This window comes from Phyllostomus discolor, chromosome 5, assembly GCF_004126475.2.
Source record: "Phyllostomus discolor isolate MPI-MPIP mPhyDis1 chromosome 5, mPhyDis1.pri.v3, whole genome shotgun sequence".
NCBI lineage: Eukaryota > Metazoa > Chordata > Mammalia > Chiroptera > Phyllostomidae > Phyllostomus > Phyllostomus discolor.
In genome coordinates this window covers 16,888,082-16,913,919 of record NC_040907.2, presented here as the reverse complement: position 1 = coordinate 16,913,919, position 25,838 = coordinate 16,888,082, and the positions used below count along the sequence as shown (strand labels likewise).

The 25,838-nt window shown below is 44.0% G+C and overlaps 1 protein-coding gene and 1 long non-coding RNA gene across 5 annotated transcripts in view; both read right to left on the bottom strand.

The window, feature by feature from the left end:
• ARID1A (AT-rich interaction domain 1A) overlaps positions 1-18,161 on the bottom strand; it is a 67,874-nt gene extending 49,713 nt beyond the window's left edge. The window contains exon 1 of one of the 4 annotated variants that reach the window (XM_028514012.2): positions 18,084-18,161. Coding sequence is in view for 2 of the 4 variants with exons in the window: in XM_028514009.2 (XP_028369810.1) it covers positions 16,645-17,775 (1,131 nt within the window). In the remaining 2 variants the exon portion in view is untranslated. Of the gene's footprint in view, positions 1-16,644; positions 17,811-18,083 lie in introns of those variants that run through there. The other 3 variants (XM_028514011.2, XM_028514009.2, XM_028514008.2) reach the window with 3 other exon arrangements.
• LOC118500544 lies at positions 7,637-14,516 on the bottom strand. Its single transcript, XR_004903110.1, has 2 exons — positions 9,301-14,516; positions 7,637-9,072 (listed from the first exon to the last, which is right to left on the bottom strand). It is a non-coding gene; the product is annotated as an uncharacterized LOC118500544 (long non-coding RNA).
• Positions 18,162-25,838: the final 7,677 nt, after the last annotated feature.

Genomic DNA, 25,838 nt, shown 5'->3' with positions numbered 1-25,838 from the left:
TTTCATTTATTGATTTTAGAGGGGGGGAGAAAGGGGGATGAGGAAGAGAGAGACATCAATTTGTTGTTCCACTTCTTTATGTATTCATTCATTGGTTGCTTCTTGTGTATGCCCTGACCACGTGCCCTGACCGGTATCAAATGGTGCAACCTTGGCATATCAGGACAACACTCTAACCAACTTTCTAATCTCAAGAGTAAGGCAACAGTACATCACAGTGAAAAGAGTACTAGACTGAGAGAACACCTGAGAGTTCCAATCCTAGTTTTCTGACCAACTCCCTTGGGGAGGCAATCAAGGCACTAACCAGGTTTTACCTTAACTTTCTCAGTTACACAACTGAACCCGGACCTCCAGATTCTGAATCAGCAGTCCTAGGATGGGGCCAGGAATCTCAGGCAAATTCTCCTGTCCAGTCTGAGAACATTTGGGTTACATGGCCTTCCCTCCAAAGCCCCTCCCATCTCCAGCACAGAGTGACTCTAGAACTCAGATGCAAACAATGATCTGTCTGAAGAGGGCAGTGCATGGCCAAGAGAAAAACCAGGAATGGACCTCAGATTCCCAACTTCTCAAAAAAGCAGTATTCTCAGTTAAAGTCAAACTTTCCTAAATTCCTATAGCCAGCCCCTTATTACTTTGTTCACCAAAGCACATATTACTAACATACTATATGCTTTACTTTTTTATCGTGGTCACTGTCTGTATCCTAGACTAGAATATAAGCTCTGGGAAGTAAAGAATTATGTGTAAAACAAACTTTCCTACTTTAAAAGTAGGAAAAGAAAAGGTACTGTGGAAGAGAAAATGTAATTCTAGAGGCCTTGCAAGTCCTAACCTCCTTCAAGCTGAGAAAATGTTTTGTTTCTACACGGCCAGTCCTTCGGCAATGGTGAAGAGCTCTGCACGAGCAATGCCTTCAACTTCTCTGTGCCTCAGTTTCTACATCAACAGAACTGTAATAATAGCAGTAGCACCTTCAGGGCTGAATGAGTGAGTTCATACAATAAAATAAAACAAAACACTATTTCCTTAATCCATCTGGACATGCTCTAGCCTCAGCACCTTTGTATTCACTGATCTTTCCACTGCAACACTTCTTTCTCCCAGCTTGTAGCATAGCATAGCTCACTCTTTCATATGAAGTATCAGTTCAACTTGGCATCCCCTGCTGAACCCATCTAAAGTTTCAATCCTGCCCACTTCTTATACTTGGTCCCTGATAAAACTTTTTCTCCTGAGCATGTATCACTAGATATTATATGGTTTACTTATTTATCTTATTTAGTATCGATAGCCTAGTGTAAAATAAAGTCCCAAAAAGGTACATATGTGTCTGTGTGTTTGACTGCTTTATCTTCCAGCACCCAAAATGTCAGCTATTATCATCTACACAGTCCCAAATTTCTAGCAATAAAATTCAGAAACCACAACAGTTAAGATCTGGTCCCTCAAGACCAGAAACCCTGAGTGGTAAACTACAGGTTAACTAACAATCAAGTAAGCTAAGGTTATGCTTTTAGAAAAGAGAAAGCACAAGCTTTAGCACCTCTTTGAGCAAGTCACTTCATCCCTTGGCACCAGAACCATCTGTAAAATGGGGATTTAGAAACTGTCTAACACAGATATGAGGCAGTTCCAATAATAAGTATGTGAAGTAGTTTTTACAGTTTATAACAGACACTTTCCTCTCTCCACCTTCCACAGCAGAAAAGTAGTTTCAAATACTCCTTTAAAAACAAGAACACTGTGGGAGCGTGGAGGGCGGGGTAGGGGAGAGCAAGGGAATGGGGAAAGGTGGGACAACTGTAACTGAACAACAATAAAAATAATAATAAAAAATAAATTAAAAACAAAAACAAGAACACAAGTTAAGACACCAAAAGGGTTGACCAGTCTAATTTCTGAGCTCCACCTACTTTCAATCTGTTCTCCCAAAGGAAGTTGTCGAATAGCTCCTTCTAAGAATCCTGAGAGTAAAGCCCAATAATTTTCAACCAGGGCAATACTAATCCGAGAATGTTTGGAAATAATGTATGAAGGAGCCTCCTTTGGTTATCATAGCGACTCGATGGTACTCCTGGCATTTATTACCTGGGAGCAGGATGCCAAATGTCCCGCAATGCATCCTCACACAAACAAGAGCCTCGCTAAGAAACAATGGACTCTAGCCCATTACAGCTCACTAGAGGTTAATGGACTCAAGACCAATCTCAGATGGAGAATTTCCTGTAATATTTGACCCTGGAGCAGTTAAGGGAAAGAATTGACCAGTAACCATCCCAAGAACCTAGCAGGTCAACAACTTTAAGAAAATAGTTAGAAGATAATTTATTGAAGGTGGTATTTCTTCAGAGCATTTATTACAATTATAATTATATAGTTATTTATGATTATTTATTGACATCTTTCCCTACTAGAAAGTACTTTGTTGGGAGACAGGAATTATGAGGCCTATGTTCACAACACTGTGCCTGATACACTGTTGAAGCTCAATAAATATTTACTGCATTACTGTAAGCAACTGGCATATGGCAGATAGGTAATTACAGATTTTAAAAAAAAAAAGTTTTACTTTAACATTTCTTACACTGTTAAGTCCAAAGTATAGTATGTTTTACATCAGACGACATTTCAGCAAAAGGACTTGGCAATTAAGTGAGCTTTTAGCAAGTTCTCATCCTGGAAATTCTTGAGAAATGGGGAATGGGTAATATGGCCTAAGTCTAGGAAATCTTGATGGTATGCAAGAAAGACAGGTTTATGTACTGTATCTAGTAAATGCTCAATAATCAAAAACTTAATAATGTACAGACCTTGTTACCACATGAAGTGGTATGGGTTGACACCAGAAAACGGTACTTCCTCCCACAAACCATCCTTTGGTGCTTCAACCAGGGAAAGGACCTTAGTGTGGATGGACCACAAGCCCAACCCAGTGAGGCAGTTTTTAATGACATTTACACCCTGCTTACTTGTCATTTATGATTAAATGATATGGTATACTTAAGGAATACATGTAGAGGCAAGGGTCATGTAACCTAACAGAGCTTCACCCAGGAGGGTACGCTACCAACTTTTCAATAAGACAATACTTCTAAATCATACCTAGTTCTTCTAACCTAGTTTCTAAAACACTCCTCTCTCTTCTCTATTAAACTGCTTTGTAGATACTGCTCAAAAACAAACAAAAAAGGCTAGGCAAAAATTGCTCCTAAGCCACAGAACTTTGTCTCATTTGTTTTCTCTTTAAAAAGCTCATTCCCCTCACTCCTTTTATTTTACCTATAACTCCAAACTTGGACATGTCTTGCAGGGGTTATATAAAAAGATCCTAAATTCCTCTGAGTGCACAATTCTACATCCTGCTCGGTTTTTTTTTTCTTTCTATACTAAAAAAGGTTATCTGTGACACATCACTGAGCTGTAGGAACTTGATTTACATGCAGTCAGGGATTCCATTTATCACACTTTGATTGTTATCAATCTAATCGTCTTGTCTTTTGATAAAGACACTGAGAAGCTGCAGCAATGCCACTGTTATCTCACTAATTCCTAGGACTGCTTTGGACCACTTTCCAAAAATGCCAATCTTTTACCTGGTCCCCCTAAGTCCACTCTGAACTGTAACAGGCACAATTACGTAAGTTAAAGAATGGTCCAGGGTAGAGCCAACCTTATTAAGATTATAGGTGTCCCCAAATCCGCAGGCTTTTTTAACGTCAGCAATACCCTAAATGAAAAGCCAGAGTCCTAAAATTTTCCATTCTTTTCAAAGCTCTGAAAGTAGTACGTTGGTACCAATCTCCTCTATTCCATTGTCCACACAAATGTTTACAGGAGACCCTGGCTTCATTATTTATACCAGAAACACATGGTTCCAGACCAAAGCTGACAGCTGTCTTTCCTGAAGCTTATTGGTCTCTCCACTTTATTTGCTATCTCTATCTCTGGCCAGTACAATTAAATTGGGATGGATTTGGCATGTTAACCTATGGAAATCTAGTGAAGTGTATCCCTACCCCCCTCCGACCCCCACGTCTGTTTTAACTCATACTCTCTTGAGACTGTCTTATGCAAGGCACACAGAATTTCCCTTTGGTGAATGTGTCTGGGTGGGTGAGCCCAGCTATCTCATTCTCATTTCATTTTAACCTAAAATACCATAATGAGACCACATATTGGTCACTTGAGGCTTTACATAGGGGTTTTAAAAGAAGCCAAGTCAAAGCTGCGCTAGGAAAGCAGATTTAAATCACAAGACTAGAAAGAAAAACAAGAGCGTTACAAATCTGTACCTCCAACAGAGCCTCCAAAACGGGGTGGGGTGGGGGCGGTAAGGAATAGTTTCCAGACCAAAGACAAAACAGGAAAAGAGAAGAGGTAGAGATCATCAAAAACTTCTGTTTATTAGTTAGACAAAGGCACTTTCTGCCACTAGTTAGCCAGGCCATTCCAACCAAGGTAAGCAGATACCAGGAATCTTCACTGAATGATGCTGATCTGAAAGTGGTTAAAAATGTATCTACAGCCCTGAAATGAGACATCTTGCTAGCACTGGTGTGGTAAAGTTATTGCGGTATCCATGTGCTTTGCATTCTACTAACAGAGACATCAAAGGAGAGAATGAAAAAGTAAAAAATAAGAACAGGGAAAATAAAGCTAAAGTCAGAGGGACAATAAAGTGAGTTTAAAACACACAAACACACACACAGAACGTAAGACTCCCTACTGGAGTATCTGTACATACAAGTACCAAATCACAAATCAAATTGTCAGCATACTGCCTCCTGGAAGCCTCTGTCTTCATCATAGCCAGGTCACAGTGATCACAGCTTTATTTCTCAGGCAGGAGGCAAAAGCGGCCTGGTACTAGGAAATTTGTTTTTAATGGGATGGATACCAAAACCACATTAGGTTTTCAGAAAACCCAGATGAACTAGAACACCAGTTCTCCACTTAGTCTTTGCATTGTTAATGTTTATTACCAAACCATTTCTGTAACTTCCATTTCTATGCCAGGCACAATCCTTTTTTAATTTTTTTTTTCTTTTATTGATTCTAGAGGGAGGGGAAGGGGGGGAGAAAGAGAGGAAGAGAAACATTGATCGGTTGCCTCCAGCATGCATCCCATTTTGGGGTCCACACCTACAACTCAGGCAATTGAACCTGTGACCTTTTGATTTGCAGGATGATGCCCAAAGAACTAAGCCACACCAGCCTGGGCAAGCACAATTAAGTCATACAACTGGGAACAAGTCTTGACTCAGATGTCCACTCCTCAGAGAGACCTCATCTACATCAGAGATGGGTGGACTTGTCAGGAGTCTACTTAGAGGATTTATTTGCTAGGACTTCACAAGGGACTCAAGGAAAGGGATCACAACAAAACTCAGGGTGGCCTTTGGGGACTGGGGGTGAGAGAGGCCTACTGAGGGAGAGATCACCAGACCACCAAGGGCCCTATTCTCAGATCAGCTGGCCATTATCACAAGCAGAAGAGGCATCATGGCATTTAATTAATGCTCCAAAACTGGCCTTTGAGTAGCATTTTCAATAATCACTTTCTTGTGCAATTTAGTCAACTGATTATATTTGGAAAAATATCATAAGCAATCATCCTAAAATAATTTTTTCCACCTTCATCAAACAACCAGGACCACAGATTCAAATTATCCTCATGCTATCACCAAGGAGAAAGAGATAAAATGGAAAGCAGGAAGTCCCCAAGTCCTGTAAACAAGCAGAACTGTCACTAGTTTTGTCACTAGTTTATCATTATTGCACAGAACATCCATTTCAAAAGCATTTTCTTCTCTCCCAACTTCAAGCACTTTTAACCTTTTCTCCATTCAGTAACACTTTAGCATATGGGAAGGGAAGGTACATAAATCTTAAACATTAGCCTATGATACAATTTGGAAGAAGCCCCTGAGATCATTTGGATCTACTCGATAAACCCAGTAGTTCTTGAACTTGAGCATGCATCACAATTGCTTGGAGAGCTTGTTAAAATACACTAGCCAGTCCTGGCCAGGTGGCTCAGTTGGTTGAAGCATCACCCCCCCCCCCCCCCCCCCCCCCGTACTCCAAAAGGTTGCGGGTTCCATGGGGGGTGGGGGCGGGCGGGCGGGTGCGCATATGGGGAGGCTAACCATCCACATTTCTTTCTCTTTCTCTCTCTCTCTCTCATATCCTCAGGTGAGAAATTAAAAAAACAAAACAAACAAAAGATAATAGCCAGAGTTTGCCACAGTTTTGGGTTTCATAGGTGTGGCTGAATATTTGCATTTCTAAACAGGGCCCAGGTAATGGGGGTGCTGCTGATTAGGGACCACACTGAGAACCACTGTACTACTCTAGCTCTCAAACTATAACAGGTGCTTAATGATTTTTTTAAGCATTAATATAATTCAAATGTAGCTAAGAACTATGGGACAGCTTTTAATTTAGTGAAGACCAATACTGGTTTTAACCACTTGATTCTATCCCGCTATCAAGCAGGGGCCTCTCCCAAACAGGGGTCATGTTTGAGTTTTATTTGATAATAGTACTTTCACATATCTTAATTGAATATTTACTACAGACTACAAGGTAGATATTTTTCTTCACTATATAATTGAAGATACAAATTCAGAAAAGTTAAGTGACTTGCCTAAAGTCATACAACCTAAGGGAACTTTAAATCTTGGTTTTAGAGCTGCATCTGCAATGAAACTTTGGATGTTCAGGCAATTAACCTTTACGTGTTCACTTTCCCCAAGTGGAAAATTAAGACAATAATCCCTGCCTCCTCAGTGAGTGCTCCAAGTTACAGAAAGTAAAATCACTCTGCAAATGTTTTCATAATGCAAGTTACTCTCACTTAGATCAAAGTGACAGGCTCTATTTTGAACCTGAATCTCACCCCCCAACCCCATTCTCCAAGATCCCTCCCAAGAAAGGAGCCTGGGGACCAAATGCTGCCAATTCTCACTACTGGGATCACATAGCCATTCATCAGAAGCCTAAGTAAAATCCTAAATGGAAGGGACATACAGGACAGAAATCTAGGCATAATGTCAAGTTGTAACTAAAGGCTTTTCAGTCTTTCACCGCATTTAAGAGTTCCAGGCTATTGCAAAACTAATGTCCCAATAAGCCTTAGTGCTTGAATAATTTATTTTGGAAAAGCAATTTTAGTAGTTTATAGTGTTACAGCTCTGGAGAATCAGAAAAACCTGATTCAAATCCAAACTGTACCTTTTACTAGCTATTTGCCCTAGGGCAAATTTTTTGACCTGTCACTGACCCAGTACAAAGTTGTAGATAAACCACCTATAAAAATTACTCCACAAATCCTTTATAAGAGTTATCTTTGGCAGCCCAAATTCCTAAACAAGTAAAAAGAAGTCGGGAGATGAAAGGGGGGTTGTTATCCAAATCTAAATTATCAAGAATTTTGTACTCCTGCCCTGGCAGGTGTGGCTCAGTAGCTTGGTCATTGTCCCCATAAACCAGAAGGTCTTGGGTTCAATTCCCGGTCAAGGCACATACCTAGGTTGCAGGCTCAATCACTGGTCAGGGTGTGTATAGGAGGGAACAATGAATGTTTCTCACATCGATGTTTCTCTCTCTCTCTTTCTCCCTCCTTTCCCCCCTCTCTAAAATCTATAAGCATGTCCTTGGGTAAGGATTAAAAAAAAAAAAGTTTCACACTCCTAAACTAATGCTGGACCACCTCACAAACTACCACTTTAGGACCAAGACTGCGTATTGCTCAAAGGGGAAGAGAAAAAGCCATCTGTATATGCCAAAGAAGACAAAAAGCAACTAATTGCTCAGATGACTTGTTCTCTATGAACACAAAGCCATATTAAGATCTACACGAGAGAGAGGGAAAAATCACTGGGCAAGAAGAGCCCAAAGACATATCTGTTTCCTCTAAAAGGAAGCAACCTGAATGACTTAGTCTTTAATTCTCCACCACGAGGCTGAACTCACACTTTTCTTAAAAGTCAAAGTACATTAGGTACGAGTTAGTTTAGAGTAAACAGCTGGACTCAGATGCACTCATGCCTGGAAAGCAAGTTATGACCTTAAGGAAAACAGGAGGCAAAATAAAAAACATGGAGCACACAGCAAATGAGTTTTTAAATAACGAATATCACATCAATTCCTACATTCCCCTGCTGCCATCATGCTGGTGCTAGGTCTTGGGGGGATGGAGGGAGTTCCTTTTAACAGAGATGTCTATAAATAAGTAAGCTGAAAGCTAACAAGTTTAAGAGGGAAAAGCACACACAAATTTTGGCTGCTGGTGATAAGCCACAAAAAATCATGAATGTGCCAGGGCCAAGGAAGGAAGAAATCTAATATCTAACACTGCAGACTTGGGAACCCAGAAGGAATGAAGCCATAAGGAAGCCCAAATGCAAGAGAAAAAAAAAGCACATGGCACATTTCCTCTTCATATGGGTGGCAATTCAAGCAGCCTGGAGAGCACATAGCCCCAGTGCCCAAAGCCCCTCAGTATTTCATATCAACATTAACTTCCTGAAGGGCGACAAAAATCTGTCCTGGATTACTGGGTGATTTCTAATATGTACCATAACCAACACTAAGTCAACATTTTAGGGATCAAATTTCCTACTCTTCAGCATGTTGGAATGCATTTTTGGCATCAGACTTCTTCCCATTGTAGTACACCCTTAGAAAATGCAGAAGCCACCCGGGAATAAAGACTCAACCTGTTCCAAGACCATCTTCTAGTAGGCACAAATGATGAGCAAAAACAAATGAAAGTTCACTCAGATGTCCCTTCACATTCAATAAAAACTAATTCTATCCATTTAAATAAGGGGGCAGGGCAGCAAGGGGGGGCAACTGAAGAGAGGAATAGTCAAGACAGTTAATAACCTGGATTCCTCTAAAACCTGGGACTGACCTCAAGCCCATACACACCTGCTGTGGCAGGTGAACCATGGTGCCAATGCTACCAAGTTACTGGAAACTCACTTTCGCAAAATGCCAGAATGGCAAGGCAAAAGAAGTTAGAAGAAATATTTCTAAATTAAAATCTGTAGTCAAGCCCTGGCTTGTGTGGCTCAGTGGATTGAGCGTGGGCTGCAAACCAAAGGGTTGCCCATTTGATTCCCAGTCAGGGCACATGCCTGGGTCGTGGGCCAAGTCCCACAGTGGAGGCCATGTGAAAGGCAACCACACATTGATGTTTCTCTCCCTCTCTCTTCTTCCCTCCCTTCCTCTCTCTCTAAAAATAAGTAATAAATAAAATATATTTTAAAAATCTGTATTCAAGACTCCATATTTCTATACTGGAACTGAGTAACCCATCCTTCTCTTCCAGGTAGAAGCACTGTAGCATGGCACTGGACACTCCAAGCTGTTCAGCATCCACTTAGAGCCCTCAAAAAGTGCCAGAAGTCATATGTGGTCCAATAGCATATGGAACAGCATGGAGGGAAAAAATCACTACATTTCAGAGGCTCCCATAAGGAATAAACATGTATTTGCATCATTTATGAGCTTCTTAGCCATAGCCAACCTCATGAAAAAACAATATTAAGAGCCATTTTTGTGAACGGATGAGCAAACCGCGTACGTGCAGGCTTGCCCACCCATCAACCCTCAATGTAAGGCCTGACCCAAGCAACTCACTTCAAGCTTGGCTCCCAGCCCTTCAAAAATAGCGGCAGTCCCAACAGGTACTTCATGGCACATTTTAAGGAAGGTCAATTAACTCTGCCAAAAAATAGAAACCCCAGGCTCTCCAACCAAAGTTGAACTACTGTCACTTCAGAGTTGTCCAGGGCTCACAAATCTGAAGGTGACATGACCTTCCAAACCCAAAATTACAACAAAAGAGCCCCCTGAATTGGCCAAGAACTTGGCAGGTTGTACCAAAGGCCCCACATAACCACAGGAACCACTAAGATCCTGGAACCACTTTCTTTCATGGAAATTTTAGTTAGAACCCAAATTTTCAGTCACTGGAATGAGACAACTATTGGTCTGTGGATAGATGTGTAATTTGGATTCTGTAAAGCCCACAGAACTCAGAGTAGCATTAAGAAAAAGCAAATTAATATTTTAACTTCCCCCCTCTCAAACATTTAACTTCACAAATCACCGCCTCTAAAAGTTGTCCCAAGATAAAGTGTCTAATTCTAATTGCTCCTTATTCTCGGATTCCTTCAGCCATAGACTTAGCCTGGTCTATATCCATTTATAAAACCTTACTTCTCAAGTTTTCCAGATGTGTGCATATAAGCATGCTTCCTCAAGAAAACTAAACTCCTCCAAAGCGAGAATGCTACTATCTTTTAAGTTCCCTTTTAGTATCTAATTGGTATGTTCACACAGAACAATTTCCCACCCCTGTTTGAATCTCCAGATCTCCCTGAACTTTAAATCATGTTCTCAGCAACAAGTCTAAAGTTCTTATACCCTCACCACCACCACACTGGGAAAGGCCTGGGCAACCAATGTCAGTGTCAACCCAAGTTTTTCTATTTTGTTTTAAAACAAGCTGATAGCCTTTGGTAAGTTAGCTGAACCTAAAAATTATGGTCAGGGCCATAATTACGCTCATATTCCCTACTACTATGGTAGTTCAAAAAGGCACTTCCAGGACTCTGGTTCTCTAAAACAGCTCATGTGAAGAAAACTGGTATCAGAGTCAGTGGATTTAGTTTAAAAAAGGGACTTTCAAGGGCAAATCTGGTCATCTTACAAGGCTACCAAAGGAGAGTATACCACAGGCAGACAGCTAAGATACTGTACTTCTAAAATACCTCCATAAAAAGAGTGTGTCACTGAAGGAACCAGAAATGTTTTTAATCCTAAAATGGCAATTTCAAAAACAAAGTCTGAATCTACTCACATAACCCTTCAGGCAGGATTTAGTAGTCCCCAAACATTTGGACTTTGCACTGACCCAGGAACCTGGGGGCATTAATTTTAATACACATATAAGTAATACACAGGAGTCCAGTAAAAAGTATATAAATAATCCAGCCCTTGGTGTGGGTTTATAATCCTGAGAGCCACAGCAGGACAAAGGCTGAAGAGGATGCTGAAGTTGCAGTAGACCTTTCTTCTACTTTCTGGTATTGGTATTCCAAAAATGCAAACCCAACCCTAAAAACATCTCACCAAACTACAAAACCTTTCTCAAAGAAAAAGGCTTTAAAACTCAAAGTCTCATAAACCAAGATTTTGGAACACACCTCACTATTGAAATTAGGGTGCCCTTCTTTCCAGGCTTCTATTTGTTTTCACTCTGAAACTGCAATTTGTTTTGAACAGGGCTCCACATGCCCTGAACTCAGCATGGAGCCAAGGGTCACAGAGGCTTCTCTTCCAGGGCAGCATCTTTTAGGTTCAAATCTCTTTTAGATCATCTCTTCTTATCTCCATGCTCTACGTGCCCCCCTACACTACCTACCCTCTTCCCTAGTCTCGTCTTTTTCTCCTATGTTATTTTTATTTCACCACATGAGAAGAGAGCAGCATTATCTTTCCTTGGAAACTGTTTATTAATTTGCCTGTCAAACATTCTATAGAGCTGTTCACATCTTACTACAGAAACCTCCTGGGTACATATTGACAGCTCAGCAAGTATTTACACAAAGCTCTGAAACATTTGGTTCCTTCAGAGGGGAAGAAGCTGCTGCGTCAAGCAGAGAATTATCAAACAACTTTCCCATCACCTTTTTTCCTTTTTTATAAAGGGAAGCTTCCTTCTAGCACACCTCTAATATGCCTAAATTACGCTTCTAAACTACTAAGCCAGGAGGAAAAAAAATGGAAATTCAGGTGTGCCAGAGAAGAGAAAGAACAGCATCTCCAAGACCACTTGCAAACCACACCACATAGTTTCAAAAACCAGGGGCATGAGAAAAGGCAGCATACCTATGAAACTGACCCTGACACTATCAGCTTTTCCTAGTCTCAGGAACTTTTGCTCCTCTCTCAGCAAAATTTGCAGGGCAAGTTCAGGCACTCAGATTACAACCAACTGCCCAAACCAGACCTAGACCTGCCCAAACACCAGAAAGTCTGGAGAGTTTAATGCTACCTACCTCTCCCCACCTTCCTATCCCCCGCTAAATAAGCAGTGCTAATGCTGAATTTATGAATATCCACTTCCCATCCCTAATACATCCCCAAAATTAGGAGATTCTGAAGCAACTATTTTTCAAGTCCTCCTTTAGTGATGTCTGTTTAATTTTTCAATTATTATTTAGTGTTTTTAAACCACCAGCCAGGTGGAATGACTGATGACAAACATTAACAGCTCCATGGCAAACAGTCTGGTGGTATTTGCTTTTTCTGCCACCATTGCACCCAGCTGTTCAGAGGTTATTCCTGTAAATCCTCAGGAGAAAACAGCCTTCAGTTCCTTAAGCACAGGGTAAGAAAGATGGTCTCAAGACCTCTAGTTATAAATGTAGAGGAAGAAGCTACCTCATAACAAGTCAAATACGAAAGCACAGAGAGATATATAGCATCACAGAGAGAGGTCATGCAATTCTCCAACCTCACTTTACTGATGAAGAAAAAAATGCAACAGAGAAGGCAAATGACTTGCCCACAGTCACAAAGCTTAATCCAGAACTGCGTGTAGAACCAAAGCCGCCTGTTCCTGAGTCCTGTGCTCTTTACTCCTCACCACTGTACCACACACAACTCAATGTGTATCCGTAATGATATCGACCAATCTAAGCAAGGTATAACCTGGACATAAAAAGGAAACAGTAATCCATTCAGAGATTGAGGTATCTCAGCTCACTGGCAGGAAAAAATTATATGGTGTCAATTTATTTTGAATACCATATTTTAACCATTATTTGCATGCTTCAGTTGCTTCTAAAATTTGGGGATCTGCAGCCAATTAATACAACCTTTGGGGCAGGAGGATGGGAATAAGAAGGGGCCCTGACCATTACTTTGTTAGCCTATTTCTACATTTAAAAAAAACTTCACTAACTTCTTTGCAAAAGACCTATTGTAGACCTCACACCTTACAGGAATCAATCCAACGTATAAATGTTTAATGTAATCCAAGACATCTTGTTACAGCAGGTGCCACTTATGATGGTTACTGTGTATCATACTCAAAGGAAGGATCCTAAAAAATTCTTCACAGCGCCCAACAGAAACAAGGCAATTTTGGTCCTGGATGCTTTCTCTTTTCTCATCACCATCCCAACCTCCATCACCACCAGTACTCTTATGGACAGTAAGCCCCCAAACTAAGTGCCACCTCAGTATGGTTTTCCTGGTCCCTCCTACTTGAGAGAACTCTAAGAGTCCTGTATTTCAGCCAGCCCAGAATTTCTGCCAGTAGGCATTCCCATAATAAGCCCAGGATTCCTGAATTTACTTTCCAGTCGTCAAAAATATCATTTGATATTTCCATAGCAAGAACTAACAGCCAAACTTTTATAATCAAATCAAGCTTGATTCTGAACTACATATTCTATTTTACCTTTTTCTTTGATGACCTAGTACTACTACTGGCAAGGTACTACAGAGCTAAGAGCATCCCAAGTAAAAAGTGATACATCAGGTTCAAGCACAGAGGTGACCTACTGAAGAGAATTTCACCAGTAGCAGGATTCAACAGCTTAAGGTAGAGTACTTATAGAAAGGGATAAAGAAAAAGTTTGTTTGCTGGGATTTTCCCAGCTCCTGTGAAAAGGACATAGCCACTACATACACACACTTACCTAATCTTTATTTGAAAAAGGCAGAGTCAAATGAGAACATCACCACCTTAGCTGCGTTAATCAAGTCTCTGCAAAATGTTCATAACCCAAGACTGAGTTAAGGAAAGGGAACAGAACAAGACCCTATTATTTTAGAATGCCAAGAACAGGGCATCATAATCTGACAAGAGGTTTATCTTTAATGTAGCAAAGAGGAATTCAGAACAAAATCCACCTATAACCCTCACCTAGACTACATACCTAAACTGAAGCAGCCCACAAAACTGGATGTTTCACTGTCTTCCACAAGTGAATGCTCACCAGCCCACTCTCTGTGTCTCAGAGTAGTAGACAACTGAACTGAACTTGAACACGAGTCTATGGTGTGTGAAGTGCCAGGTCTGGTGATGTTAAAAGAGAATCAGAAAATTCACCTAAACGCAGCACAGACAAGCTTCCAAACAGGGACTGTATCTATTTTTCTACCTTTTTACCCAGCACAAAGCATATTACCTAGCACACAGAAAGTTTTCAAATATTTATTTAATAACTGAAAAACAAATTATTACATGACAAATCTTGGTTTTATCAAAACAAACATGTGTGCCAAACCAGTAAAATTCAAATTAATTTTTGCTTTTAAACTGACTCTTGACGCACCCCAAATTATTTTCTCTAGTAGTTTAAGAAAGATAAATTTCTCATGACCTCCACCAAAAAAAGGAGGAATGAGGGGAAAAAGATGTAGATTACAGAATGATCCAGAGACAACCGGATGTTCTGTGTTCTAAGACAAAAAACAAACAAACAAACAAACAAACAAACAAAACACCCCCCCACACCTTATCCTCCAGACACTAGAAATCCAATTGAAAATTCCCCTATTTCTTGCCCAGATGTACATCATCATGGAAGGCATGGAGTCAAGGCATAGAGCTCTAAAAAAACCTGCCATCTAATACAACTATTTTCAAAATACCCAACTCAATGGAAGAGTAGAAGAGCAGTTCTAGGTGGAGAGGGAATACAACTACTTAGGCTGCCTAAGTGAACAAAATCTCACACCAAAAAGGTACAACTGGGTACTGCTGTAAGGGGGGAGATATGAAGGGAGGAGCATTCTCTTTGAAAAGATACATGACTCCATAAAACACTCAGTATTTCTGACTGAAGTATTGAAAACAGAACATGTTGGAGAGAGAAGAGTAAAATAAAATGCTTTAAGAAGTATCTAAAAGTTGAATTTCTGAGCAATTCTTAAATATCATTGTAGATTGTTACTTTTATTATCTTGGAAGACAGAAAAAACTGAACATACCTTAAAATGCAAAAACAAAAACAAAAACTGGTCAATCTCTATTTAAAGCTCTAAAATGACTGATACAAAACAGAAAACTAGTCTTTTTTGATATTTCATGAGCAAATGATAAATTTCGCCAAACCAAGCCTTTACGAGAGAAAGTCCCTCTCAAGATCATAAAAGATGACAGCTTCCCTTTAAATTCAGCTGCACTCACAAAGTTCAATTAACAAAAGTAAAGTGTTAACAAGATTCAACATGTAAACAAAGAATGAGGCCAGCCTTTCTTAAACCTAATATGAAATTCTCCCAGAAAGCTTCCAGTTCTCAAAAAAGTTTTTTTCCTCCTACCCCCTCCCATAGAGACCCCACATTTGCCACACAATAAAAAGCCCAGTAAAATAATTTCAGTTCTGCAAAGTGAACAGGGTCAAAATTACTCAAGACAAATGCATCTTCAGAGCCATCAAAGAAGTCATTTATACCATCAGGAAAGTCACAAAACCAAAACAAACAGCAAACCCATTGTAGAGAAAAACCCAGCTACTGTTCTAACAACACAGACTCTATTTCAGGCTGCATAAAACATAACAAGCAAAATAAATCCAAGGTACAAGCAAAATGCCACCGCCTCCTCTTTTGTTTCGGGCACAATGTAACAAGGGCAGGCTGTCTGGGGCTCTGCTCCTGCTGATACAGTATTGCTGCTTAAACCTCACTCCTCAAGGTCACAGCCAATTTCAGCTCTGGAATAAAAGGCAGATAGTGGCAGCGATGGTTTGGGTTATCACTGGCAGAAAAGCAGAGTGTAAAAGTTTATGAGCTCATCAGGATTGTTGTACCATTACATCAGAGGCAATTATAAATGGCCAAGAGCAGGAGATGGGGAGCCAATCAGATCACAGATAGGATGTCAACCTAAGACCAACTGTCTCCTGGCTTTGACAGAAGGATTTTACCTCCATAATTCAAATCCCAAACCAAAGCAATCTGCACTTACTACTCCAATCACTCAGCTGTTTACCAGCACTTCCAGGGAGAAGACCAGGCCACTGGGCCCATGGAAACTAAGACAAGAGATGGCCCGGACTGCTCTGGGTGAGCCGCAGCCGGCCTCTAGCTGCCCCCAAGCAGGCCCCTGCCCTCCCTCGAGGCCCCCCAAGCCCGAGGGGCCCCTTTATGAAAGCACAGATAGGGAACGGCCTAGAGAAAGGCAGGGGGGCGCAAAGAGGAGCGGCAGGTGAGCAAAGAACTGTTCACTCAACTCCGGAGCTTCTAGCACTGCCTTTACCCCTCATCTGAGCCCCAGCACCCTCTCACCCAGGACCAGGTCCTTCCCCGCACATTTTGTTCCGCACCCCCTTAAAAGCCCCTGGAGTTCGAAGGGACCAGGGGAGAGGGAGAAGGGGAGCAGACACCTCAGGGAAAGCCCCACACAAAGGCTGAAGGAGGGAAGGAAAGGAAGGCAGACAGGCAGCCATTTTAAGAGAGAAGAGCTAGACAATGGCAGCTCCCCAGCAGTGGGGGCCCCGGGCTGGGGGTAGCTCATGGCTGTGGCCTGATCCCGGCGGCCGCCACCCGCCCACCCCCGAACCCCGCTCGCCCCAGCACCCTCCCCACTCAGCTGGGTACCTGAGGGGTCCGGGCGAGCGGCTGCCCCCCGCCGCCGCTGCTCCCGGGGCTCATGGGCGCGTGGTGGCTCCTTTGTTGGGCCCCTCCCGAGGCGACTGCCGCCGCCGCAGCAGCAGCCCCCCAGCACTGCGAGGCCATGTCCGCCGGGCCCTTGCCGGCGCCCCCGTCCTGGGGCCCGCCGCCGTAGTCGCCCCCAGGGTAGCCCTGGTAGCCCCGGGCCGAACTGGGCGACGTGAGCAGTTGGTTGAGGGTGGGGGTGGCGGTGGGCTGGGGGGTTCCCCCGCCGGCCGCTGAGGAGCCGCCTCCCCCCATGGCCCCGAAGCGCTGCTGAGCGAAGGACGAAGACGACGAGGAGGCGGAGGCGCTGGAGGATGGAGGCGGCTTGGAGCCGGCGGCCGCCGCCGCGCCGGAGCCCGGAGTGCTACCTCTCGGGGAGCTCAGCGCGTAGGCCTGGGGAGGCGGGGGGTAGGCGCTGCGGTTGGGATAGTAGGAGTTGTACTGGTGGTTGGGGAAGCCGTGGTCGTGCGAGTTCTGCTGGGGCCCCGCGTAGGGCTCCAGGCCCCCGCCGCCGCCGCCGCTCTGCAGCGCTGCCAGGGCAGGGCTTTGTTGTCCGCCATGTTGTTGGTGGAAGACGGCGGCCGCCGCGGCGGCGACGGCAGACGGGCTCCGGCCGTAGGGTTGCCCGAAGCCGTAAGCTGGGGGCGGCAAGGCGGCCGCGGCTGAGTGAGGAGGCGCCCCCACCCCATCGCTGCTGCTGCTGCTGCTGCCGCCGCCACCGGGCGGCTCCGTGAGGTTATTGTTCAGGGCGGGCCTAGGGCCCGCGTTCCCGTTCGAGTTCTTAAGGTCCGGCTCCGCGCCGGGCCCGCCGCCGCCGGCTCCGCTGCCACCCCCATTGCTCTCGGCCCCGTCCTGCAGCTCCTTTCCCAGTGGCTGCGGCGGCCCCACCGTGGGGCCCTCGCTTTCCTGGCCGGCGGCTGCCTTCATTTCCCCGCGCTCGGCCGCTGCCGCCGCCGCCTCGCCCCCCGCCTCCTCCCGCTGCTGCTGCTGCTGCTCCGCTTTCTTCAGCTCCGAGGGCGGCGGCGGCGGGTTGCCCAGGCTGCTGGCGGCGGCGGGGGCGACCTGCGCGGCCATGATCCCCGCTGTCTCGTTCGCGAAGAGACCCGGCCCTGTCTTCGTCGTCTCCCCCCCTCCCACCCCACCCCGGGGCCGAGTCCCCCGGGTTGCCCTCCCCACCCGCCCGGGCGGGCCTCGCGGGGCTCCGCTGCTGAGCTGCTCTCGCTCGCTCGCTCCTCTCCCCCCCGCCCCGCCGGCTCAGGCTCCGGGCTGGCGGCGGCGGAGGAGGAGGAGGCGGCGGCGGCTGAGGCGCCGGCGGCTCAGCTGCTCCCGGCTCTGTAGGCTCGGGACCCGGCTCTCCCGGCTCATTCCCCCCAAGCCCTTGCCTGGGAATGAGGGGGGCGGTGGAGGCTCCGCTCCCCAGGGCCTGGCCCCGCTGTGACTCTCCGCTTTCTGCTGCCGGAGAAAGGAGGAGGGAGGGAGGGAGGGAGGGAGGCGAGGGGGAGGGGGCGGGGAGGGAGCGGGGGGAGGGGGACCCGGGACGGGCGGGCTGGAGGGCGCGCGGCTGCAGCCCGGGCGCCGGGAGGCAGGGTCGGAGTGCGAGCCGGGCGCCCTGCCTCCCCTCCCCGGCCGCGATGCGGGCCGAGGCTGCTGCGTAGCAGCGGGCGAGCGAGCGGGCGGGCGGCTGGACTGAGCGGCTAGAGCGCCCCACTCTCCTCCGAGTCCCCCTCACTCCGACACGAGGCTCTGCACTGCCATTTTACCCAGCGCCGTCGCGGCCGCTTGGCAAACCCGGAACGGAGCGCGGAGCGGGCGCAGGCCGTGGAACGGACTCGGTCCCTTCCCCTCACAAAGAAGGGGAGAGAACCAGCCGCGGTGGCGGCAGGCCCTCTGCCGCTTTCGCTCGGCAGCCCCGACGCCGAAGGCTTCGGGGAAAACCCGGCCCGGAACTAGTGCCTCTCCGGAGCCTGTGCCACCTCCCTCCCGGCGTTCCGATCCGAGTCGGTTCCCTCCAGGCTGCACCGAGGGGAGCGGACAGCGTGAACTTTACTCGCGGCTGCAGAGTTGGCCTGAGCCCGAGACCGCGGCCGTCTCAGCCCGGGCCTGATCCCCTGGCAGCGGGCCTGGTCTCTTGGCTGCTACTTAGGACCTCTACAGCACTTTTCTTCAAAGTCTTTTACAAACCCACTGTAAAGACCCAGCTGAGAGGGGAGGGCAGGGGCGCTTTACTTTTTACACGCCCCCCCCCCCAAGCCAAGCCGAATGGAATGACAGATTATCGCTCAGACTTTCGGTTTTCCCTCTCTCCTGCCCTCAGTAGCCAGCCCTCACAAGGCTCTAGGGGCATGAGGTCAGATCATTCCCATTTTACAGAATTGAAAGAGGAGAGGGGACTGCCCCATTACTTAAAAGTTGCAGGGCAGAGGACGGTGGCTTTAAAGCTGCTACTTAGCCTTAAAAAAAAAATCAAGTTATGTCATATACAACAATGGGATCAATATCAGAATGGGTTTGAGATCAAAGCTGATCATCTTAATGCTGACTTAAAAGAATCACTGAGGCTACTCTAGGGGCATATGATAGCCTTCCAGCAGGATAAACCAAGCTTCATTTTTGCCACCTAAGAGAATTTAGCCCACAGTGACCAATAACCCCAGTCTCCAAAGACAGTACCTGCAAGACTATAAACAGACCACAGAAGAGGACCCAAGGACTGAAGAAACCACTGCAGAAGAGGAATGGATAGCTAGTGGGAAACCATTTTCTCCTTAAAAAGAAAAAAGCGGCAGTCTAACAGTTCACTTAGAAAGTGATGCAACCCAATTTTTTCCATCTGCATTGAAAAAATTCTTCAAAGTTTTACTCTTATATTCCAAGAAATACAAATGGAGCTGGAGGCTTACACAGAAAACTCCAGATCTATAGGCCCCACCAAATCCCAGAGCAGCCTTTTCTTCCTCAGGCACATTTGGAATGCTCTGACATGACAGTGTACAAAAGCCAGAGGGAATTCAAGCTCTTCACCAGGCCCAAGGCTGCCTTAGGAGAAAGAAGCCTAGGCCTTGGTAGTCACTAAACACCAGGGCCTTTTCTCCCCTCAGATTTTTATAATTGGACACTCCTTGGCCACAGAACCATTATCTTGGAACTTCCAGATTCTGCAGGCCCCTGGAGTTCTGGCTGTGCCACTGGTCACTGTGAATAATTCCAAAAAACCTGAACTCAGTCTTACCCTCCAGAATACTTAAGAGCATCTTTCACTAAGAAGGCAAAACCTTTCAGTTATTCTAAAAGTGTTGTTTTCTGCCCCAAGCCAAGAACCAAACCCGCCTACCAGGACCTGATTGACTGGAATGGGCCAGTGGCCTCTTTTCACTCAGTCCTCTGGGGCAACAACTCTCCTGGTGCATTAGGTCCTAGAAACCAAATTATAGGCTGCCTCGTAAATGGTGCTGGCTATTTAATCAACTGCTTCTGAGCTGGCAAACAGTCCTGGGTCCTGCACACAAATGAGGAATTTTTTACATGCAATTACCCTGCCATTTTCCTCAGAGCTGGAAAGTAATGGGAAACCTGGAGCCCATGAAAATCTGGAAGCCAGAATGGGTTTGTCTCCAGAGGAAACCTTCACCTGCTTTCTTCAATGGCTGTGAAATTAGGCAAGTACCAAAATCTTTTTCCTACCCGTGGACAAGTTGTTTAGACAACAACCACCATTTTTACCTAGCAATAAAGTGACAAAAAATCTCTCCACCCGGCTTGGAGGAGGTAATGTGGGATTTCTCCATTCCCACTATTTTTTATTTTTTGTCTGGGATATTTAAGTAGGTATTTTATTTTACTTTTTATTGTTCATCACTATTTTTTTTATCTCAAAACCTTTAGGGTCCTCTCCTACCCCTACATTTAGAGCCCCACATGACTGTCCCAGGGAATGCCGAGTTGAAGGGAACTTTCCTAGAAACTGGCCCACCAGGTTCCCCAGGGGCAATGGCAGCGGGAAAGGGGGAGGGGCAGAGCTGGGCACGTGGCTGGCCGGAGCTGCAAGCCTGGGTTTGGGGCTGTGGGTCTTCCCCCTTGTTGGAGTTTTCTCCCCCAAGGCCCCTGCCTTTTAACCCCACATCCAGGCAGCTCAGGAATCCCGGCGCAGATTAGAGAACTAGGACTGACTAGGACAGCGCGTACCCTCACGAAAGCGCCTCTGCCACCAACAGCCTGATGGCAAATATGGACTGAATCGTTGACATGGAAACCGGACTAAAGTCTCGCTTGCTCCTTCACAAGAGAGTTCTTATCACCAGCCCCGACCACAGGGCATTTGGCAAACGTGGAATGGATTTCCAGCCCGGAGGATCAGCGGAATCTCAGCGCGCAGCATCAACTCCCCGCCGCTGCCACAGCCAAGGAGGGGGGCAGGGCTGCCAGAACAAACCGGCTGAAAAATGGCAGAAAATGTACTCTCATTTTATCTGGCTGCACAGTAAGCGTGAATTGGGCCGAAGAACAAGGGAACAACCTATTAAAATCTACCCGGTCAACTGCAAAATGTGGAACCGAGGCCTGGAGCGTTTTGCTTAGAGAGGGAAACGTTTGCAGGAAGGACAGCCCTTCCTCTCTTGCGGTGTGTTTTCCCAGAGTGTCAGAAATGCAAAACTCAACAAACAAAAGATCGGGTTTGGCTCCTTCGTTTCCCCACTCCTTTTGGGGGAAGAAGTTTTAAGCCCAGGGACCCAGCAAGGATTTGCCTCGATTTTGAACAAAGGCGCAGCGTTTCTGTGGAGCATCGAGCAACGGGTTGTGGCCCCCACACGTGTCCCCACCTCGGCAAAGCAGCAAACACCCAGCGGAGCTCTCTCCAGTGAGAACTGGAGCTGCGAGTTTGAGCAAAAGGGCAACTCTGTCAGTTGACGGAAACCAGAAGCCGAGTTCAAAGCCTGGCGTGGATTTCCGTCTGGAGCTGTCTGTTTCTTAAAGTTTGCAACTCCGTGTTCAGAAACAGCCCCAGCGGAGGCTTGGGAGCGTTGTGAAAGTCTAGCACTACCATCTGACAGCGAGCTGCAAAACTTTGGGCTGCACATTAAGCGAGGAAAGTGGATTGAAGCTAGAGTCAAGGCAATTCATTATATTACCGGCTCCCAGACGGAAGCTGTAAGATACGAACTGGATTACCACGGAAAAATGGAACGGAGTCTGAATGGAGCTCCACAGCTCCTCGCCTTAAAAGTGTGTCTACTCGGCACTTAGGATCCCAAAAGAGCAACTCCAGAGGCATCAAGTTTAGTGGGTGCTCAACAACCGCTTGTCTAGATGAGTTTTGTCCACTCATCTCAAAGTTTTAAACAGTTGGATGGAATTTACATTTCAGAATAATAAACATTTGAAGAAAAGTTAATTTCTGAATAAGGTTTTTTTCACAAGTAGCTGCAAAAATACCCTTAAACATTTAAGTCAACTTCCTTTTTTGTACCAATATAAAATAAAAATTATCCTCACCATTACCTCCCCAAATAGCTAAAATCAAAATTAAATAAAGATCCAGGCTGGTCTGGTTTGTGGTGAGTTTCAAATATAACATAACACACAGAGTCAATTTAAAATGAGGAAAAAGGTACCAACTCTCTTATACTCTAATTTGTATATATTTTTTTATTTACCAGTCTCATTGGTAAGGTTCCTGACAGAGTAAAACTACTAATAATATTTTAAAGCCAAATAAACCTGGACTGGAGTTTCATAAAACCACTGAGTAGATCAGAAATTTGAACCTTTCTACTGAGCCTCATTGAAGATTTACACTCACCAACCGATACAAAAATAATATATGAAAAACCTGCTTTAAAAGCTTGAAATCCGCTCTATAGTTCATCAAAAGAGAAACTTAACAATTTTGTATTGGTACTTATTACACTAAGTTCTTTTTAGATTTGGAGAGTTTTATATTACCAAGGAAAGATAAAGCCACCAATGTTAATACTGAAGGTTATTGCTCAAAAACAGGAAAAGTCTGTTATCTTTGACTTCACATATTAGACCAATGTAGGCTGCTGTTGTTTTGCTTTATTCTTTGAAACTAATCTTTAAAAATGCACACATGTAACATTATTTTAAGAAACATTTTTGAAAGTTGAGGGTGGAGAAGAAAATCAGGAAAATCAAATATTCTAACGAGTATTTCCATGCTGATTGCATAAAGCTCTCTTACTGCCATTTTACTGAGATAGGAAAAAGAATCAGAGTGGGTAAATTTCTTATAGCAACTCTGAAATGGATCTGGAATGGAGTCTTTTCCTCCAACACAAGTTCTGTAGAAGAGAATTGGAAAGAGAAGGAAAAACTATGTGAGCACTGACAAAATGGAAGGAGGCAGTCATGCAATCCTGTGAAATAGGATACTACCTGTTCTCTGCAAACACAGCCACCTCAAGAGAATACTCTAGCATCATCATCCCAGTCTTTTATGTAAGAATCAAAGAAAATCCAAAGAAACCTATTAGGCACAGGACAGGAAGTGACTGGTCCCTAAGGGAAAGCATTCTGACTGACTTTAATAGAGTTTAAACTTATCCCTACAGAAAATAACTTCTACCAAAGATAAAAGAAAATTGGATCAAACGAAAAAGTGACCTGTGGAATACTGTAGTAGTAGTGGTGTGGCATTCCAGTGAAATGTAGAATTTACCAATAACACCAAACAAAAGCCGCCAGGAAAAATTACAGTGGATTTTGGCATTTTTCCAAATTATTACTTTCTGCCCTGAAATTTAACAACATTGAAACTGAATTCAGAAGCCACCATAGGGGCTGTTGGGTGGGAAACAGCAGGTTAGTTCTTACTGGCCTACCCCTCTAATGAGACTATTGGAGGCCTATGTACAAATGTGTTGTTGTTCTTCCAATCTTGCTGTGGAGGAAAAGAACAGGAGACAAAGGGGAAATAACCCAACACACTTCATCAAGCCTTTCCAACAGGCCTTTAAGAAACAGTGCTGAAACACACACATTCCTCTCCTTTAATAGAGCCCATACAATCTACAAACTACACTAAAAGAAAAGAGTACATAGTGCCATACAACATTAGGCACTAATTTTGTCCCAAACATGAAGACCAGGATGTAGATTACATGGTTTGTTTATTTGTTTGTTTGTTAAGATTTTATTTATTTATTTATTTATTTATTTATTTATTTATTTATTTATTTATTTATTTTTAGAGAGGGGAGAAGGGAAGGAGAAAGAGAGGGAGAGAAACATCAGTGTACAGTGCCTCTCATGGGTCCCCCATTCAGGATCTGGCCCTCAACCCAGGCATGGGCCCTAACTGGGAATCGAACCAGCAATCCTTTACTTTGCAACCTGCACTCAATCCACTGAGTTACACCAGCCAGGCAGATTACACATTTTTTAAATGTGAAGTCCCATTTGACCTTAGAATAAAGTCCAAGATCTCATTTAAGTATTTTTTTTCCCAATCACACTTACTAAAAAAAGGGCACTTTGGCCCTGGCTGGTATAGCTCAGTGGGTTGAGCACAGGCTGCCAACCAAAGCATCTCAGGTTCTATTCCTAGTCAGGGCACATACCTGGATTGCAGGCCACGGCCCCCAGCAACCACACATTGATGTTTCTCTCTCTCTCTCTCTCTTTCTAAAAATAAGAAATAAAATAAATCCCTTCCCTCTCCAAAAATAAATAAATAAAATCTTTTAAAAATAAATAAATAAATTGCTTGATTCTCGACAGTTTAAAAAAAAGGGCACTTTGTACAACAAAAACTGAAGTGGGGCTGATGTTTTGTTTTCCCCTAAGCCCAGCTAAAGTTGAAGGTTCGGACTATTCTAGAAAAGAAGTATTCTAGTTAATTCCACACCTACTCTCTCTTTTTTGTATGAATTAGCAGCTAGTGTTTCCAAGATGGAATCATAGGAAAATTCAGGTACTACATGGCCTTCAAAAAGAAGGTATTTTCTAGGAAGAAGCTTAGAGATAAGGAAGTTGCAACATATTTGGCTACTGAAGATCTTTATTAATCTATCATTAGCACAATTTGTAACTGATTATGGAGAGGTTAGATACAAAGCATTTTATAAACTTAACCAAGTACTGCAGACCCAGGGCACACAGTCTCCACCTTAATACTTACCTTTCATGATGAAGCAACCATACCCTATGTGCCTGCCCTTCTTCAGCAATTCTTGAATTGCATGTGCTGTTCTGACCCAATTTTCACCAAAATGGATCTTCTACAGAGGTAGAAATTTTGTGAGCATGTTATTTTTTCAACTAGAAATTAATAGTATGACTATTGCTAATAATAAGATAATTTCAAACCCGTATTTATAAACTTCATTAAGTACCTTGTTCCTTGCTTTAACTGTCTCCTAGAATACTTATTAATGCTTATTAATCCTTGGCAGTAGACATTTCTAAAGTCCCAAAGTAAAATTCACAGGAGAGCCCTGCAATAGTAAAAGCGCTAAATGCAATAGAAAAATAGGGGCAATCATGCTGAGCCATAACCATTCACTGACATCACCTTTTGACTGCTTGTGAGTGATTCATATCCTCAATGATCTGCTAATTGACTATTAATTAGTAAATTCTTCACCATTACACACACTATGCTGACTGACCTAGGCTCTCTGCCTCTACCACAAATTCACACACACATACACACACCTCTGACATCATCTGTTGGTGTGCGATGCCAAAATATGAAAAATATTTAACAGCAATAACAGGAGAAACATTTTTTGAATGACTAAAACTATGGAGGAGATGTGAATAATAAGGGATATTTGTTTTATTTTTTCAATTTATTTATTTTTTATTGAATTTATTGTGGTGACATTGGTTAATCAAATTATATAGGTTGCAGGAGTGTAATTCTATAATATATCATCTGTATATTGTATTGTGTGTTCATCAACCCAAGTCAAGTTTCCTTCCATCACCATTTATCCCTTCACCCTCTTCTACCTCCCCTTATTCTTCTTTCCCTCTCTTTTCTATTTTATTTAAGATTTTTACTTCTATACTTTCAACCCCAGAACAACACACACACATACCATATATATAAATTATATATAAACATACGTGTGTGTGTTTTTTAAGGGATTACAAAGGCTGGCCAGGATTAGTGC